Source organism: Salvelinus namaycush, unplaced genomic scaffold (assembly GCF_016432855.1).
Source record: "Salvelinus namaycush isolate Seneca unplaced genomic scaffold, SaNama_1.0 Scaffold37, whole genome shotgun sequence".
Classification (NCBI taxonomy): domain Eukaryota; kingdom Metazoa; phylum Chordata; class Actinopteri; order Salmoniformes; family Salmonidae; genus Salvelinus; species Salvelinus namaycush.
The window spans coordinates 468,260-485,370 of record NW_024060674.1 but is presented as its reverse complement, the minus strand read 5'-3'; the positions used below and the strand labels follow the sequence as shown (position 1 = coordinate 485,370).

At 43.2% G+C, this 17,111-nt stretch overlaps 2 protein-coding genes across 2 annotated transcripts; one reads left to right on the top strand and one right to left on the bottom strand.

Moving 5' to 3' along the window:
- Window positions 1-3,710: 3,710 nt before the first annotated feature.
- On the bottom strand, window positions 3,711-7,613 carry LOC120040639 (peroxisomal membrane protein PMP34-like). Its single transcript, XM_038985721.1, has 9 exons — window positions 7,284-7,613; window positions 6,999-7,059; window positions 6,664-6,730; window positions 6,149-6,303; window positions 5,806-5,922; window positions 5,576-5,721; window positions 5,374-5,469; window positions 5,092-5,174; window positions 3,711-4,943 (listed from the first exon to the last, which is right to left on the bottom strand). Exons 1-9 carry the CDS (start codon window positions 7,356-7,358, stop codon window positions 4,796-4,798), a joined length of 948 nt encoding a protein of 315 aa, XP_038841649.1. The 5' UTR covers window positions 7,359-7,613; the 3' UTR covers window positions 3,711-4,795.
- Window positions 7,614-8,059: 446 nt separating this feature from the next.
- On the top strand, window positions 8,060-16,516 carry LOC120040654 (ankyrin repeat and SAM domain-containing protein 4B-like). Its single transcript, XM_038985741.1, has 2 exons — window positions 8,060-8,326; window positions 14,669-16,516. Exons 1-2 carry the CDS (start codon window positions 8,166-8,168, stop codon window positions 15,828-15,830), a joined length of 1,323 nt encoding a protein of 440 aa, XP_038841669.1. The 5' UTR covers window positions 8,060-8,165; the 3' UTR covers window positions 15,831-16,516.
- Window positions 16,517-17,111: the final 595 nt, after the last annotated feature.

The following is a 17,111-nucleotide window of genomic DNA, read 5'->3' as shown; positions in this document are numbered from 1 at the left end:
CTGAAAAACATCCCCACAGCATGATGCTGCCACCACCATGCGTCACTGTAGGGATGCCAGGTTTCCTCCAGACTGAACTCTTTAGCCTGAATGCAAAGTGTCACATCTTGGTTTCATCAGACCAGAGAATCTTGTTTCTCATGGTCTGAGAGTCCTTTAGGTGCCTTTTGGCAAACATCAAGCAGGCTGTGCCTTTTACTGAGGAGTGGCTTCCATCTGGCAACTCTACCATAAAGGCCTGACTGGTGGAGTGCTGCAGAGATGGTTGTCCTTCTGGAAGGTTCTCCCATCTCCACAGAGGAAGTCTGGAGCTCTGTCAGAGTGACCATCGGGTTCTTGGTCACCTCCCTGACCAAGGCCCTTCTCCCCCGATTGCTCAGTTTGGCCGGAAGGCCAGCTCTAGGAAGAGTCTTGGTGGTTCCAAACTTTTTCCATTTAAGAATGATGGAGGCCACTGTGTTTTTGGGGACCTTCAATGCTGCAGACATTTTTTAGTACCCTTCCCCAGATCTGTGCCTCGACACAATCCTGTCTTGGTGCTCTAAAGATCAATTCTTTCGACCTCATGGCTTGGTTTTTGCTGACATGCATTGTCAACTGTGGGAGCTTAAACAGGTGTGTGCCTTTCCAAATAATGTCCAATCAATTGAATTTACCACAGGTGGACTCCAGTCAAGTTGTAGAAACATCTCAAGGATGATCAATGGAAACAGGATGCACCGGAGCTCAATTCCGAGTCTCATAGCAAAGTGTCTGAATACTTATGTAAATAAGGTATGTTTTATTTTTAATACATTTTCAGAAACTTCTAAAAACCTGTTTTCGCTTTGTCATTATGGGGTATTGTGTGTAGATTGAGGGGAAACAAATATTTAATACATTTTAGAATAAGGCTCCTGATTGGCGCAGCGGTCTAAGGCACTGCATCTCAGTGCAAGAAGCGTCACTGCAGTCCCTGGTTCGAATCCAGGCTGCATCACATTCGGCCGTGATTGTGAGTCCCATAGGGCGGCGCACAATTGGCCCAGCGTCTTCCGGTTTTGGCCAGGGTAGGCCGTCATGGTAAATAAGAATTTGTTCTTAACTGACTTGCCTAGTTAAATAGATTTTTTTTAAATAACAATGTGTAAAGCGTCAAGGGGTCTGAATTCTTTCCGAATGCACTGTAAGTCAGAATTTCTGTGCAACAAAGATGATATAGTAAAATGTAGAGAAGCAGTTATTATAACTTGTATAATTTATTGCTGTGGAAGACAGTCAGCTTTCTTAGTACAGGTCACATACTGTTCATATCATTCTGAACATCCAATCTACATACATAGCCTACTGTCTAGGCTAAGCAAGGCAGCAGATTATGGGTTGTATGAACTACTGATTTTAAGACAGAACAGATTTGACTACTGATCAGCACAATCAGAATGTGATGTGTGTCATCAGTCTTTACAGTGCGATCAACAGATCTGGTCCATCACCATCGCTAGTTCCTAGGTTTGGAGGCACTTAGCATAAAAAAGTACAGGCCCAAGAATTCCAGTGAACAATGACAATGCATGACAACATTACATAGATTGCAAAATGCACATGTATTGATTCTTCTAGTTGGCCCATTTTCATTTAACTAGTTTAGATTTTAATATAAACCCCTTCACATGTTCTGTGCAAGTTAAGTAGACAAGATATATTCCAAGATAGCATAAATGTATACTATGCATTTCAATTTGGAAAAATGTTGATCCAATCTAGAGATTAAGATTATTTATCTAAATGTCAAAAATATTTTAAAGTATTTATCCGATTTCTCTATAGACAGACCCAACCAACTCTCCTTTTCATCTTGGTTATGTTCATTAGGGCATAAAACAGAAAACGTTAGTGCAACGTAAAATAAAAATGAGGGTTTCTTATTGGACAAGTTCATGTAGTCCCTCCCTGTTTCAGTCCGGTTGGTCCCTAATGAAGACAAACCTGTTGAGCAGCAATGAGGTAAAACTGACTGAACATTCCTGGCTACAGTTTGTGAAACATGACGTAACACTCATCTTATACCGAAAACCTAAATAAATAAAAGTAGCCTTTTGTCTTGCAGACATTCTTCTAGGTTAAACTCTTATGGCCAACTGGTATTTTAATAATAACTAGGGCCCAGAGTTGTTCCTTGTTAGGTGGTTGGGGAAAACTTGTTTTAAATAAGAGAAGTATTTAGAATAATCATTATTGTATTCTGAATTAAATCATAAGACTGTGAGAAATGGTTGACTGGCTTCATTAAAAGGCAATACAAGGTAAATATTTGGCAAGTCGGTTAGGACATCTACTTTGTGCATGACACAAGTCATTTTTCCAACAGTTGTTTGCAGACAGATTATTTCATTTATAATTCACTATCACAAATCCAGTGGGACAGAAGTTTACATACACTAAGTTGACTGTGCCTTTAAACAGCTTGGAAAATTCCAGAAAATGATGTCATGGCTTTAGAAGCTTCTGATAGGCTAATTGACATCATTTGAGTCAATTGGAGGTGTACCTGTGGATGTATTTCAAGGCCTACCTTCAAACTCAGTGCCTCTTTGCTTGACATCATGGGAAAATCAAAAGAAATCAGCCAAGACCTCAAAATTATAGACCTCCACAAGTCTGGTTCATCCTTGAGAGCAATTTCCAAACGCCTGAAGGTACCACGTTCATCTGTACAAACAATAGTACGCAAGTATAAACACCATGGGACCACGCAGCCGTCATACTGCTCAGGAAGGAGACGCGTTCTGTCTCCTAGAGATTAACGTATTTTGGTGCGAAAAGTGCAAATCAATCCAAGAACCTTGTGAAGATGCTAGAGGAAACCGGTACAAAAGTACCTATATCCACAGTAAAACGAGTCCTATATCGACATAACCTGAAAGGCCGCTCAGCAAGGAAGAAGCCACTGCTCCAAAACCGCCATAAAAAACCCAGACTACGCTTTACAACTGCACATGGGGACAAACATCGTACTTTGTGTAGAAATGTCTTCTGGTCTGATGAAACAAAAATAGAACTGTTTGGCCATAATGACCATCATTATGTTTGGAGGAAAAAGGGGACGCTTGCAAGCCGAAGAACACCATCCCAACCGTGAAGCACGGGGGTGGCAGCATCATGTTGTGGGGGTGCTTTGCTGCAGGAGGGACTGGTGTACTTCACAAAATAGATGGCATCATGAGGAAAAGTATGAGGATATATTGAAGCAACATCTCAAGACATCAGTCAGGAAGTTAAAGCTTGGTTGCAAATGGGTCTTCCAAATGGATAATGACACCAAGGATACTTCCAAAGTTGTGGCAAAATGGCTTACGGACAACAAAGTCAAGGTATTGGAGTGGCCATCACGGAGCCCTGACCTCAATCCTATAGAACATTTGTGGGCAGAACTGAAAAAGCATGTACGAGCGAGGCGGGCTACAAACCTGACTCAGTTACACCAGCTCTGTCAGGAGGAATGGGCCAAAATTCCCCCAACTTATTGCGGGAAGCTTGTGGAAGGCTACCTGAAATGTTTGACCCAAGTTAAACAATTTAAAGGCAATGCTACCAAATACTAATTGAGTGTATGTAAACTTTAACCCACTGGGAATGTGATGAAAGAAATAAAAGCTGAAATAAATCACTTATTATTCTGACATTTCACATTCTTAAAATAAAAAGTGGTGATCCTAACTGACCTAATACAGGGAATTTTTACTAAGATTAAATGTCAGGAATTGTGAGTTTAAATCTATTTGGCTAAGGTGTATGTAAACTTCCAACTTCAACTGTAGGCACCAAACTGTCACAGCCAGCTGAGAAATCAACACCTACTTTTGAAGAGCAGTAACAACTCTCCGGAAAGGGTTTGCAGTGGTCTTAACACAGGGCTGAAGGAGAGTATATACAGACTTTTAAATAGAATACAGTCATGTTTGCAAATGCCTTGATGCTTCACTCAAGCCCTCAACATCCTTGAGAATATTGCTATTCACTAGCTTGGGCATTGTCCAAGCTTGTTAAGCAAATAGTTGTTTGGCATCGTCTTGCTAAACAACTATTTGGCAAGACAACGTCTAAGCCAAAAGGAGTTGGCTAGTAAAACTGCTAGTTGTTATCAGCACTACAAAGTAATAAGCTTTGTAACAAGTAACAAGCTTCAAATGTAATGCCATTCATTCAGGTATAATACAATTGCCACAGAATGCATACGCTAGACCATGGGTGTCAAACTCTGGCCCGCGGGGTAATTATATTTGGCCCGCGAGACAATACCAAATTACTATTAGAGCTGGCCCACCGGTATTATACAGCGCATTCACCGCTAATACTAGCGACTAGACAGTTATGGCACCTCCTATAAGACCATGTACAACCGTTTCCAGAGAGATTCACCCATATTGGCAGCGTAGGGAAGACATATGAATACTGTATGTGGAATAAACCCCTGAGTGTAAGGGGAAAAGAGAGGAGACACCATCTCTGGTTGAGGTGTATGTTGGGATTGAGGAAAGGGAAGTTGGGATGGGGAGTCGGTAGCCCAGTGGTCACCAACCCTCATCTTGGAGACAGGTGTGTAGGCTTTTGTCATAACCCAGTGCTAAACACACCTGAATCAAGTTCCAGATACGTGGTAACATCTATAGGTCAATCTGAACGTTGAACCAGGGGTTTCATTGCTGGGCAGGAACAAAACCCGGCACACCCTGTGAGCTCCTCTCCAGGACCAGAGTGGGGGGTGACCACCGTTGTATAGCCAGTGCAGGTTGAGGTCTAGGGGCTTGATCAACCCTCAGTGCTTCAGTTTCTTGTTGATGCCCATGACCTTGAAAGTGGCTGCGGTGATCTTCTCGTACACCACGAACATGAGGGCTGCCGTTAGTACCGTCTGGAGCAGTTTGGCCTCCAGGCCTTTGTATAAGCCCAGCACACCATGCCTCCTGCAGGGGAGAGGACAGGGAGGGAACACGTCCATGGATCAACACAAGATGTACTCATTGGCACAAGACGGTCTGAAAATGTCCTACCACATTGCAGTAGTCAGACTGTTGAGACGCAAGAGTTCCATTGTGTGTGTGATCTACTCACTTGATTCTGTCCATAAGTAGGTAGACCATGTTTCGGAGACTGCCCAGTAGACCTCCCTTGCCCTCAGCTTTGTGCTGCCCAAACTGGGGGGAGAGAAAGACTAATTTAATCAACAAAATGAGCTGTGAGTACAGGAAATATGGACTTATTTTACTGAGCAGTACACATAATCATGATATCGGACACAGTTTGATGGGAACGTTGGGGAAACACTGCTATGAGTGTTCATTTAGCAGGTGTGTGCGTTTATAGATACACAAGTTTGCAGGTGTATTTGTTTACCCTTAGAATGGCCTGGACGGTCTGCAGGGGATACGTCGCCGTGGTAGCGATGGCCTTGGCCACAGCTCCAATGAGAAAGATCTCTGCTGATGTAATCTAGGAGCAGACAAAAACAAACAAAGGCTTAAAAACTTTCAGCATGACTGACACTCAGACACGCCACAGAGGTGTCAAAGCTGGCTCCCTCCTCTCTTTCCCTCACCTTCCTCCCTCCTCGGCCTGCTTTCCTCTTCATGGCTTCATAGAACATGAACACAACTGCAGGGTTGAAGACCAGCACCAGAGAAGGCAGTGTACCATTCCAAAGAGTCCCCACTCCCTCGCTGGCTATGATCTGCGAGAAAGCATCTGCAATCGAAAACATACATTGTATGATGATAGTAAGTCACATTTTATTAGTACTGAAAAGAGACAACAGTGAATAACACACACCAAAGATGCCTCTGTAGTGGGTCTGCTGGAGGTCTTCGTTCCTGAACTTTGCCCCCTGCAGCTTGAGCCGGGTGTTGACCACCCACATGGGCGTGGTCAGGAGCACGTTCACTGCCCCTGGGGGAGAAACACACAACACGGGCAACAGAAAGACATTTAAATACATTTCAATATGGAGGTCAAATCTACTTTCTTCAATGAATCTCTCTGTTAATCACCTCTCAGACTCCCCTTCCCTAATATAACTACATCAATGACTTAGAGTCCATAAATAAAATAGGTGGCAGTAGGTTGATAGTGACTTAGCCAATACCACTAAAAGGTCCCTGTTCGGTCCTCCTACCTGAGATGAAGCCCATGAGGAGGTCTTTTCCCGGGCTGGACCGGCCCTGATTACCCACCATGACTTTCTTCAGTGTGTTGAAGGTGTAGAAGTAGACAAAGTTGGAGCAGCACAGACTGGAGATGACTGGGAACCAGCCTCTGTACAGAGACAACCTGGGAGGGGAGAGGAGAGAGACCAGGGAAATCTGCAAAGTAAGTCATTGGGCCATGGGAACCCAGGACTAGGAGTTTTTCCTGTGCATGTGATCTGACTGGGGAAATCTCCTGGCCCAACACATTAAAGTAGTCATAGAAATACAATGGGTGGAATGGACATATCATGTAACATTGCTTTGAACTGAAAGGAATGGCCATTCTACTACTCTATTCTAGATCTATGGGTACAACAGCCCAGTGAAAGCCCTGTATGCGGTGGTACGAGGCCAGCTTTCCTTTCCAGTCAATTGATTTGAGCAATCTAAGGTGGATTATAAATTGTAGTAAAGTATGTGTACAGTTCCATACAATACTCACAGGCCTTCCTCCTTTGCTATTTCAGCCAGGAGAATGGCAGTCGATTTGGACTTCCGATTCTCATCCACTGCAACAGAAAACGAAGGCAGAAAAGGGATTGTCATTTTCTTACATTATTGTAACATTGTAAGTAGTCTGCAGCTCTGGTATGCTCATGCAATGGTAAGGTCTCTCTTGTCAATGTTTCCACTTCTATATATCCATCACTCATTTCCTTGTGAACTCACTGACCCTTGGGTGCAGAGTCCAACGTTATAGCAGACAAGTATGGCCACACTGACAACAAGGATGGTTATCAGCAGTCAGTATATACCACCAATTACTCTACAACTCACCCTGAAGTCTGATCCTCGCTGTATCCAAAGGAAAGAAGACGGACATCGCCGTCATGCTACCCTAGAAGCAAATACATTATGATATATAGGATATAGACGGGTAGTTAAACCTAAGTTACACGATAAATTCACAAAGTTGATACAATCTGACACAGTATGCTAACTAACAAACTAGCCAGAGGCACCGGTTGTAACATTTCAGTGTAGTTATTCGAACGTTTTGCCATTGTCTTTATTATTAAAGGACTGTTCATGCATAGGCAAACTACGTTGAGATGTCCTTACCACTGCACCTGCCACGGCGTGTACCAGTGTCTCATAAGACAGAAGGTTGATCGCTGAGGCACCATTGTCGGACATCTCTGATTCTTTAGGGCCGCAGAGCGTCGATCTAGTACTAATGCCAAATCGGTCAGCGACTGCAGAGCACCCTGTTCAAACAATCGGTGGTTGAGTTTCTTGCGGTGAGACTGGTTGTGGTGGAGTAAGTTTACCTGCTGTCATTCCATGATGAGTGGCTGAGTGACTTTTGTGTACTCTGACAGTGCCATAAATAAGGCAAATTTCGTTGTGGAGATTTCTGTTTCCTAATAACTAATTTTGGTGGTGCAGTCAGTCAGAGTTCAGAAACGCTCTAAAGGGCGGTACTGCCATCTGCTGGAATGGAGTACTATAGGCCACCTGAGATTAGTGCGGCTTTCTTTTTGCGCATGAGTTCAAAAGCGCGCCCAGCCAGGTATGGCCACAGTCCTGTTTTATGACCTCATGACATTTTATTAATAAAAGCCTACTGATATATATGCACAATTCATTTAACATATTTTGACTATAGATTGTCTCTGTCATTGCCATTCCATCATTTAGCAACATGTGACCTAGGCCTATACAGTAGCCTAATAACTTCTCTCAGCATATCAATTGTAGACTCTTGAATTTCCTCAATGGGACAGCATGACAAATCCCAAATGGACTTTGCTTTTGTTTTATGGCAGTGAGTTCCACCGATATGATGACGCCCAGCGCTCTGACCAAACCACTCACATCTCCAATGCGCAATTGTGGCGCTCCAACGCGCTGGAAGGAAGAACAAAATGCCAGATTTCTTCTGCTAAAAGACGTGCCTTTTTATTTCATTTCACAGTGTAGCGTTCTAAACACAGAGTAAACATGTCTAGGTACCACAAAGCAGCGATCGATGGCTACCTGGACCTCTTGAAAGAGGCTACCAGGAAAGACCTGAATTCTCCGGACGAGGACGGGATGACGCCTACGCTATGGGCTGCTTTTCATGGACACGTCGAGGCCCTTCAACTTATATGTAGCCGAGGGTGAGTACAATTTATATTCAGAAGTCATAGCCTACCTTCCCATACCTACAATCCCAAAATATTTTAAGTGGCATATTAGCAATATATACCTATTGTGACGTTTTTACAATCAATTGAAACCTAATTCAGAAATGATTTTTCTCATATGATTTAACTAAGTCTAAACTATTAGAATGTGAATTTATTTGGACCTCTTTTGATTTACCCTATGTATGTTTAGATCAATTAACTTCTAATCCGACGAAAAAAATAGCAGAAACTCTGCCTGACATGAGGGATAGAAGCTATAGGTTAAGGTTGACCTTTTGACCTCTTCCTAGTCCTTGTCCATTACTGTCAGTACCTTGAGGAATTCTTCCTCGTATGAGGACTGATATTTCCAATCTCAAATCTACATTGATGAGTTGCTGAAACACAACAATAAAGGCGTCCTCCAGTAACCTACAAAATAGTCACAAAACCTATAGTACCAATCCAATGAATACTGTAATATTTTATCTCCTTTAATATTGATGACACATGTTTTGTTGGGAGGGATGCAGTTGGAGGATAAAAGTCCAGAAGTGGCCTAATGCTGATCCTATTCCCAGCACTGCTGCTCGTTTCCAAAACAAATACTTGAACGAAGAGCAAAGGTGGACTTTATTGTTAATTCATGTGATAGAAGGAATGCCCATCACCTCATTCCTGATGCCCAGAAACCTACTAGAGACTACCCTCATTAAGGATTTATAGGTGAGAGAGGTGCAGTTAGCTGTGTCACATGGGTTTCAACCTCACAGGTTTCTCAATCAACCTACATCACGTCCTCAAATGATGACTGAATGCCTCTGAGATTTTAACTATATTCTACAATGTACTGTATGTCCATGTCACATTTCACCCATGTTATTTTTGTGCATTAGACAAGCATGCCACTCTGAAACTGTCCCCCCACAGCCTTTTAGACCACATTTTCCTATGAGCAGAGCCAAATATTTAATCAGCCAAGGGGAATCATGTAATTAATGACAAACAATAGAGCCCTTCATTCCCCTAACAGCTTTCCCCTGCTTTCATACTGCAGGAAAAAACCAGACCTGATTTCTCTTATTTATTTCTGTCAAGATGACAACCAACCAATTGCTTGATTATTTAATTGAAGCACACTAACAATGGATTACGGAGTTTTCACAACATTGAACTCAGTGTATTTTTATAAAATGATTGGAATAATGTCTATCATACCTTTGTGATCATAGCTGTGTATTTCCATGTTGGGCGTTAGCAGTAGGATGTACTGCAACAAACTCGGTTTTATGATCACCTGTTGCTAAGATACTGCAATCGGGAGTTTTATAGAGGTAGTGATGGAACATAGGAGGACTTTCGTTCTTAATGGCTTACCAATTAACCCATAAGGAAGGGTTGGTTTGTACTTCATGAGTATAGCGTTGGTGACAGTCCTTTTTCATTCATTTATTATAGGAATGCTATTATACAACATCAATTAATGACTCATTATTTAGTTTTCAAGTGTTGTTCATTATATTGTATTGTTAGATTCATGTTGATATGGACATATGTGTTAATATGTATACATGTCTATAGACACTGAGTGTACAAAACATTAGGAGGACCTACTATTTCCATGACATAGACTGACCAGTTGAATCCAGGTGAAAGCTATGATGCCTTATTAATGTCACCTGTTAAATCCACTTCAATCAGTGTAGATGAAGGGGGTGAGAAGGGTTAAAGAAGGATTTTTAAGTCTTGAGACAATTAGACATGGATTGTGTATGTGTGCCATTCAGATAGTGAATGGGCAAGACAAATATTTAAATACGTTTTAACAGGGTATGATAGTAGGTTCCAGGTGCACCAATTTAAGTGTGTCAAGAACTGCAACGCTGCTGGGTTTTTCACAATCAATAGTTTCCCATGTGTATCAAGAATGGTCCACCACCCAAAGGATATCCAGCCAATTTGATGCAACTGTGGGAAGCATTGGAGTCAACATGGGCCAGCATCCATGTGGAACGCTTTTGACACCTTGTAGAGTCCATACCCTGACGAATTGAGGCTGTTTTGAGGGCAAATGGGGTGCAACTCAAGATTAGGAAGGTGTTCCTAATGTTTTGTACACTGTGTAGATAAAGGTTTTTCACAATATATGCAATATACCTTAAAAATACAGAAAACACGTTATTCATTTTACATTATTCACTGTGACAAATAATACAGTTTGGATTTACATTTCTCCCGAAGTTGTAAACCTCCATGCAAAAGATATATAATGATAACCAAATTACAGGTCACTCAAACTGAAAAGCAAAAGTTATCACTCTCAAAACAGTTAATTTGCCTTGCTTTGTTCAAAACGGTCAGGCAGTGACATCCATTATAGAATCAGTCAATGTCAGTATTGTCTACAAGAAAGAGGATCAGTGGGGTTATGTTTTTTACCGCCATCTTTACAACAGGGGCTAGAGATAGGATATCATTTCTCAGTGAAGGTGGAGCCGGTGAAAGAGTAGATATGAGACCTGGCCTCCACATTGTACATGAAGACCTGACCCTTCTCATGATCCACAAATACCCTCACCTTCTGGGAGCTTCTCTCTCAGGGAGAGCGAGACAGGAAGATTAGTGAGAATCATGTACTCATTCCCATTCTTCAGCCACAAAATCCAGGATCCATCGTCAGTGTTCTCATCCCCTTCCTGTTGATGGGCTCTCTGGTCACTCCTAAATCCAATTCAGTCTTCCCCTTAACCTGCACCTCGTAGTAAAATCTTCCAGAGGAAAAGCCCCCCTTTCTCAGGACACTGAGAAAAGTATCAAACCTCTCTGGTTTGGCAGTGTCTGATGTATATTTCCATGTTCCACTTGTTTCCATCCTCAGATAGAATGAGATGGTGATGTGCCATATCAGGGTCTAGAGTCACATCCACTGAATGTTTTTGGATGGTTTAAAGATCTTGACCACTTCCTGTTCACAAGTCTAATTGATTAATGAGTACAATCAGCTGACGATTGAGGTCATCTTTGATCTGATCCTGCTCCCCAGTTAGGTTTTTCAGCTGACAGTTGAGGTCTTCTTTGATGCGATCGCTCTCCTGAATGAGACTCCTTCGCTCACCATGAGCTAAAATGCATTAATCTTTGACTAGAAGTAGTTCCTTGGTGAGGTTTTAATTTTCCTGAGTGAGGTCATCCAACTGCTGTTTAACTTGATCCTTTATATTTTAGACGGCAGATGGTCACAGATAGTCCAATCACAGTAGAAGCAACCAGCAAGAGAAACCCTAGAGAGCATCCCCCAAAATATCCCTTAATGATTTTCATCTTCACATACTGTATGTACAGTCGTGGCCAAAAGTTTTGAGAATGACACAAATATTAATTTCCACAAAGTTTGCTGCTTCAGTGTCTTTAGATATTTTTGTCAGATGTTACTATGGAATACTGAAATATAATTACAAGCATTTCATAAGTGTCAAAGGCTTTTATTGACAATTACATGAAGTTGATGCAAAGAGTCAATATTTGCAGTGTTGACCCTTCTTTTTTAAGACCTCTGCAATCCGCCCTGGCATGCTGTCAATTAACTTCTGGGCCACATGCTGACTGATGGCAGCCCATTCTTGCATAATCAATGCTTGGAGTTTGTCAGAATTTGTGGGTTTTTGTTTGTCCACCCGCCTCTTGGGGATTGACCACAAGTTCTCAATGGGATTAAGGTCTGGGGAGTTTCCTGGCCATGGACCCAAAATATCGATGTTTTGTTCCCCGAGCCACTTAGTTATCACTTTTGCCTTATGGCAAGGTGCTCCATCACGCTGGAAAAGGCATTGTTCGTCACCAAACTGTTCCTGGATGGTTGGGAGAAGCTGCCCTCGGGGGATGTGTTGGTACTATTCTTTATTCATGGCTGTGTTCTTAGGCAAAATTGTAAGTGAGCCCACTCCCTTGGCTGAGAAGCAACCCCACACATGCATGGTCTCACAATGCTTTACTGTTGGCATGACACAGGACTGATGGTAGCGCTCACCTTGTCTTCTCCGGACAAGCTTTTTTCCGGATGCCCCAAACAATCGGAAAGGGGATTCATCAGAGAAAATGACTTTACCCCAGTCCTCAGCAGTCCAATCCCTGTACCTTTTGCAGAATATCAGTCTGTCCCTGATGTTTTTCCTGGAGAGAAGTGGCTTCTTTGCTGCCCTTCTTGACACCAGGCCATCCTCCAAAAGTCTTCGCCTCACTGTGCGTGCAGATGCACTCACACCTGCCTGCTGCCATTCCTGAGCAAGCTCTGTACTGGTGGTGCCCCGATCACGCAGCTGAATCAACTTTAGGAGACGGTCCTTGCGCTACCTGGACTTTCTTGGGCGCCCTGAAGCCTTCTTCACAACAATTTAACCGCTCTCCTTGAAGTTCTTGATGATCCGATAAATGGTTGATTTAGGTGCAATCTTACTGGCAGCAATATACTTGCCTGTGAAGCCCTTTTGTGCAAAGCAATGATGACGGCATGTGTTTCCTTGCAGGTAACCATGGTTGACAGAGGAAGAACAATGATTCCAAGCACCACCCTCCTTTTGAAGCTTCCAGTCTGTTATTCGAACTCAATCAGAATGACAGAGTGATCTCCAGCCTTGTCCTCGTCAACACTCACACCTGTGTTAACGAGAGAATCACTGACATGATGTCAGCTGGTCCTTTTGTGGCAGGGCTGAAATGCAGTGGAAATGTTTTTGGGGGATTCAGTTAATTTGCATGGCAAAGAGGGACTTTGCAATTAATTGCAATTCATCTGATTACTCTTCATAACATTCTGGAGTATATGCAAATTGCCATCATACAAATTGAGCCAGCAGACTTTGTGAAAATTAATATTTGTGTCATTCTCAAAACTTTTGGCCACAACTGTACTTAACACACTGGAACAGCTGACTAGGGATATGAAATTCTGTCTTTCTCACTTCATTGAGCAGGCTCTGTTGAACAATACATATCAAATCGTTTTCTTTTTGTCTCCTGTTGAGTGACCTTTAGTTTGGCAGAGTAGAATCCCTCAGTGTTCCTTTGTATCTCTGAATACCAACCATACAATTTGGCTCCCTTGGTTCCCTCACTGTCCTGGATACCAGCCTTTAGATTTACACCTCAGAACGATGGCTACCCTTCTCAGCTCCTCAATTGAGATCACTGACTGGGATCCAACAGCTACAGACACAAAGGTATACAGGATTTAAGATACTGAAATGAGGTTTTGAGAAAATTAATACATGTTATAAGGCAGACTGTATAGGTTATTGCATTTGACAGAAAATGTAACCTTACCTTTAATACGGACATCATACCCAGACTTTGTCTTAGTAAAGTACTTGCAAAAATCCATCATCATTGCCTTGTACCCTGGTCAGTTTCAAGGAGGTGTTGTATCATTTCTGTTTGTCTTTAAACAGTGCTGTACATCCCCTGTAGGAGACCATCTGATCCTTATAGTTGTCTCTTCGGTATTGGTAAAGATTAACAGCAGAGCCTGGGTGGGGCAGTCTAAACCACTCCACTCTCATATATTCAGCATTGATACCGGGTTTGAGGTAGAGGTCTTCACAGGTCTAAAAAGTTGTGCAATGGATCTGTGGCTTTCCCACCCGATCCGGAAATGCATCATCAACAAACAAAAAAACAGATACTCGTTCCCGAATGGAACCCAGGACAGTCAGACCAGTTCCGAAAAAGGCCTGCGGAAAAACAGACCCGAACAGACACGTGCCGGTTCGGATCCTAGAGACCTGTTCAGATCCGAGAGTAAAAAGAGAAAGAAACCTCAGACTGGGCGCTGTCAATAAATGAACACACACACACAGTGAAGGTGTAGAGTAGGCCTACTGTACCTGAGACAGCTCTGTGGAGGAGAAGCAGGAGAGGGACAAAGACAATCTGGTAGCATCACCATCATTCCAGAAAGCGATGATTACACAAATGATCAAGATGAAATCAGGGAGTCAATAATGACATTTCAGTGTTTAGAAAAAAATACACACAGAAAAACTGTAGAATAATCTAAAAGCAAACATACCAAAGTCAGTTTTCCTAGATGAACAAAGGCTTTCCTTCAGTGCAGCCTTGTCCATGTACTCATCTGGTGTGACTTTTTTACTTTCAACATAAAACTTGTCCAACTGCATACCTTTCACAACTACAATGATGAACCAAAGCTGAACAGAAATCACAGGGATAAAACATATTTTATATATTTTTTCTAATCTTGTGTCATAGAAATGTATGATTGGTTGGTTGATTAATTGGTTTGTTGATTGATTGACAGATGTTTCTGTGTTCTTTCAGAGGGGACCCCAACAGGAGCGACATCTGGGGCAACACGCCGCTGCACCACGCCGCCACCAACGGTCACATGCACATCCTCAGCTTCCTGGTCAACTTCGGCGCCAACCTCTTCTCCCAGGACAACGACTTCCACACAGCTATGGACGTGGCAGCGTCGGGCGACCGCATGGACTGCGTGCGATTCCTGGACAGTGCCGCATCACAGCAGACCATCCAGAATGCCAAGAAAGTGGCCAGGCTGAAGAAGGAGGCCACCAAAGAGGCTGAAATGCGGGTGAAGCTGTGTGAGAGGGTCAAAAAAAGGCACAAGAGCAAGATGGATAAGATGTACCAAGGGTCAGTGTCAGAGGCCAGCACGGCATCTCCGTCGTTCTCCAAGATGGGCACCATCAACAGTGTGAACGAGCAGTTCTCCAAGCTGATCGCCTCCGATACCTCAGGCTCGCTTACGGCCCGGTCGAAGGGGACCCTCCAGAGGATATTCGGGAAAAAGGATAAAGGAATAACGGAGAAGGTGGGAAGAGACGGGAACGTCATCTTCGTCAAGCAGGAGAACGGCACCCTCTCTGGGAAGCCTGAGTTCATGGGCGTTTTCTCCGAGCAGGACGAGATCGATGAGGAAGAGGACGGAGGGATGAGAAGATTCACGGATGATGAAGTTAATGACGATGACGAAGAAGAAGATGGCCCAGGAGCCAAGGAGTCCATCTTCAAACGGCCCGGCCTGGGGAACATGGTCTTCAGGAAGAACTTCTCCATGGAGATGGGGATAGAGCCTGACGACTTCCCCAGTGGGAACAATGAAAACCTGGGCTTCCTCATCCGCAGAGAGGGGTTCGACACAGAAGGGGAGGACACAGGCTTTGTTGAGGACGAGGAGGACGGCGACCTGCCCTGGAACCAGGAGGAGATTGGCCTGGATGACGACCAGGATGAGGAGACCTCCCCGCTGGATGCCTTCCTCTCATCCATCTCCCTGCCAGACTTCTCCCCAGCCTTCACCCGCGAACAGCTGGACCTGGAGGCGCTGATGCTCTGTTCCGACGACGACCTCAAGGGCATCCGCATCCAACTGGGGCCCCGTAAGAAGATCCTGGAAGCTGCCGCTCGCCGGAAAAGTGCACTGGAGAAACCTGGCGCCATCAAGGACAGCTTCCTGTGATGAAATGATGATATTGGAGGTGGTTGAATATGGCTGAATGGAGAAAGTAGGATGGATGCAAGTAGGAGGATGTAGAGTGACAATACTTTTGAATGAAAAGAACACTGATGCAAAGTTGAGAGTTTGAAGTGGAAATACATATCCTGGTTTTCTATCCTTTAAAGACACATTCTTTCATCTTTCTCTTACCTTGGACTAGGAGTGACTGCAGCCCTTCATTACTTTGCTATAGCCACCACAGGCTAAAGTTAGCATTGATTCACCCAAAACAATGGGGGGTTCAATGGGCTGGATAAGCCTGGCACTGTGACGAGATAATTGGCAATGGTTGAACTGAGGAGGAATGTCATTTAGATTAATGGAGTGGCAATAACACCACCACAACCACTACCAACCACCATATTGCAATACCAATTCACGAAGAAAGAAGGAAGAAACACGGTCAGATTTCAAACATAATTTGAGCTGCATGCTCTTTTTGGCATGTCTCTGAGAAGCACACAACTCATTTTGAGTAAGGATGTAATGTAAGAGCCTATTAAGTGGAAACTGTTCTGATCTTGATTTTCTTGTTCCCTCCTTTGATGATTGATAGAAAGGAGACGATATTGTGATGAATTCAGTTGTGCCATTTTGTATGTGAATTTTAGTTGTTGTGATTTGTACATTGATAAAAAAAACGTATAACAACCAAAATAAATAACATTTTTAAATCAGTTGATCAATTCTTCCATGTGAGTTGCATGCATACATTTTCTCTGACTGGATGTTTTGGCACTTGAAAGTTCTGAATCACTGGTGAAGTAGATAAATACCATGCAAAACTGTAGTGGCCATGAGTTTCTCCTTACCAGGTGACCTAACCAGGAAAAACTCTGAGCCCACAGTAATGTGAATCTAGCCTTTGTTGCCAGCCAATTAAAAAAGTATATTAAATGTTTATTAGACACACAGCTCATATGATAGAGAGGCAGACAGAAGGAATCCCAGCAGGCCATTGTCAGGAGATCCTTCTGACCCAGTCAACCAGGCAATGAAGGGAGGAGGAGTCCCATGCACCAGCAGTCAGCTCAGACGGAAAGCTTTTGATTCTGGCTTCAATGGAGAGGACACAGAGAGAGGGAGAAGACAAGTTCAAGCCAGTTATCTACATGGGTTGTGTCTGCTGGACAACTTGTCATGATCATGATGATGAAGTATCGCTTAAGTCTAAACTGTTTTCCGTATGAAACTTTATAGTAAGGCCATCCGAATAGTTGTTTTTATCTAAACTGTAAGTGA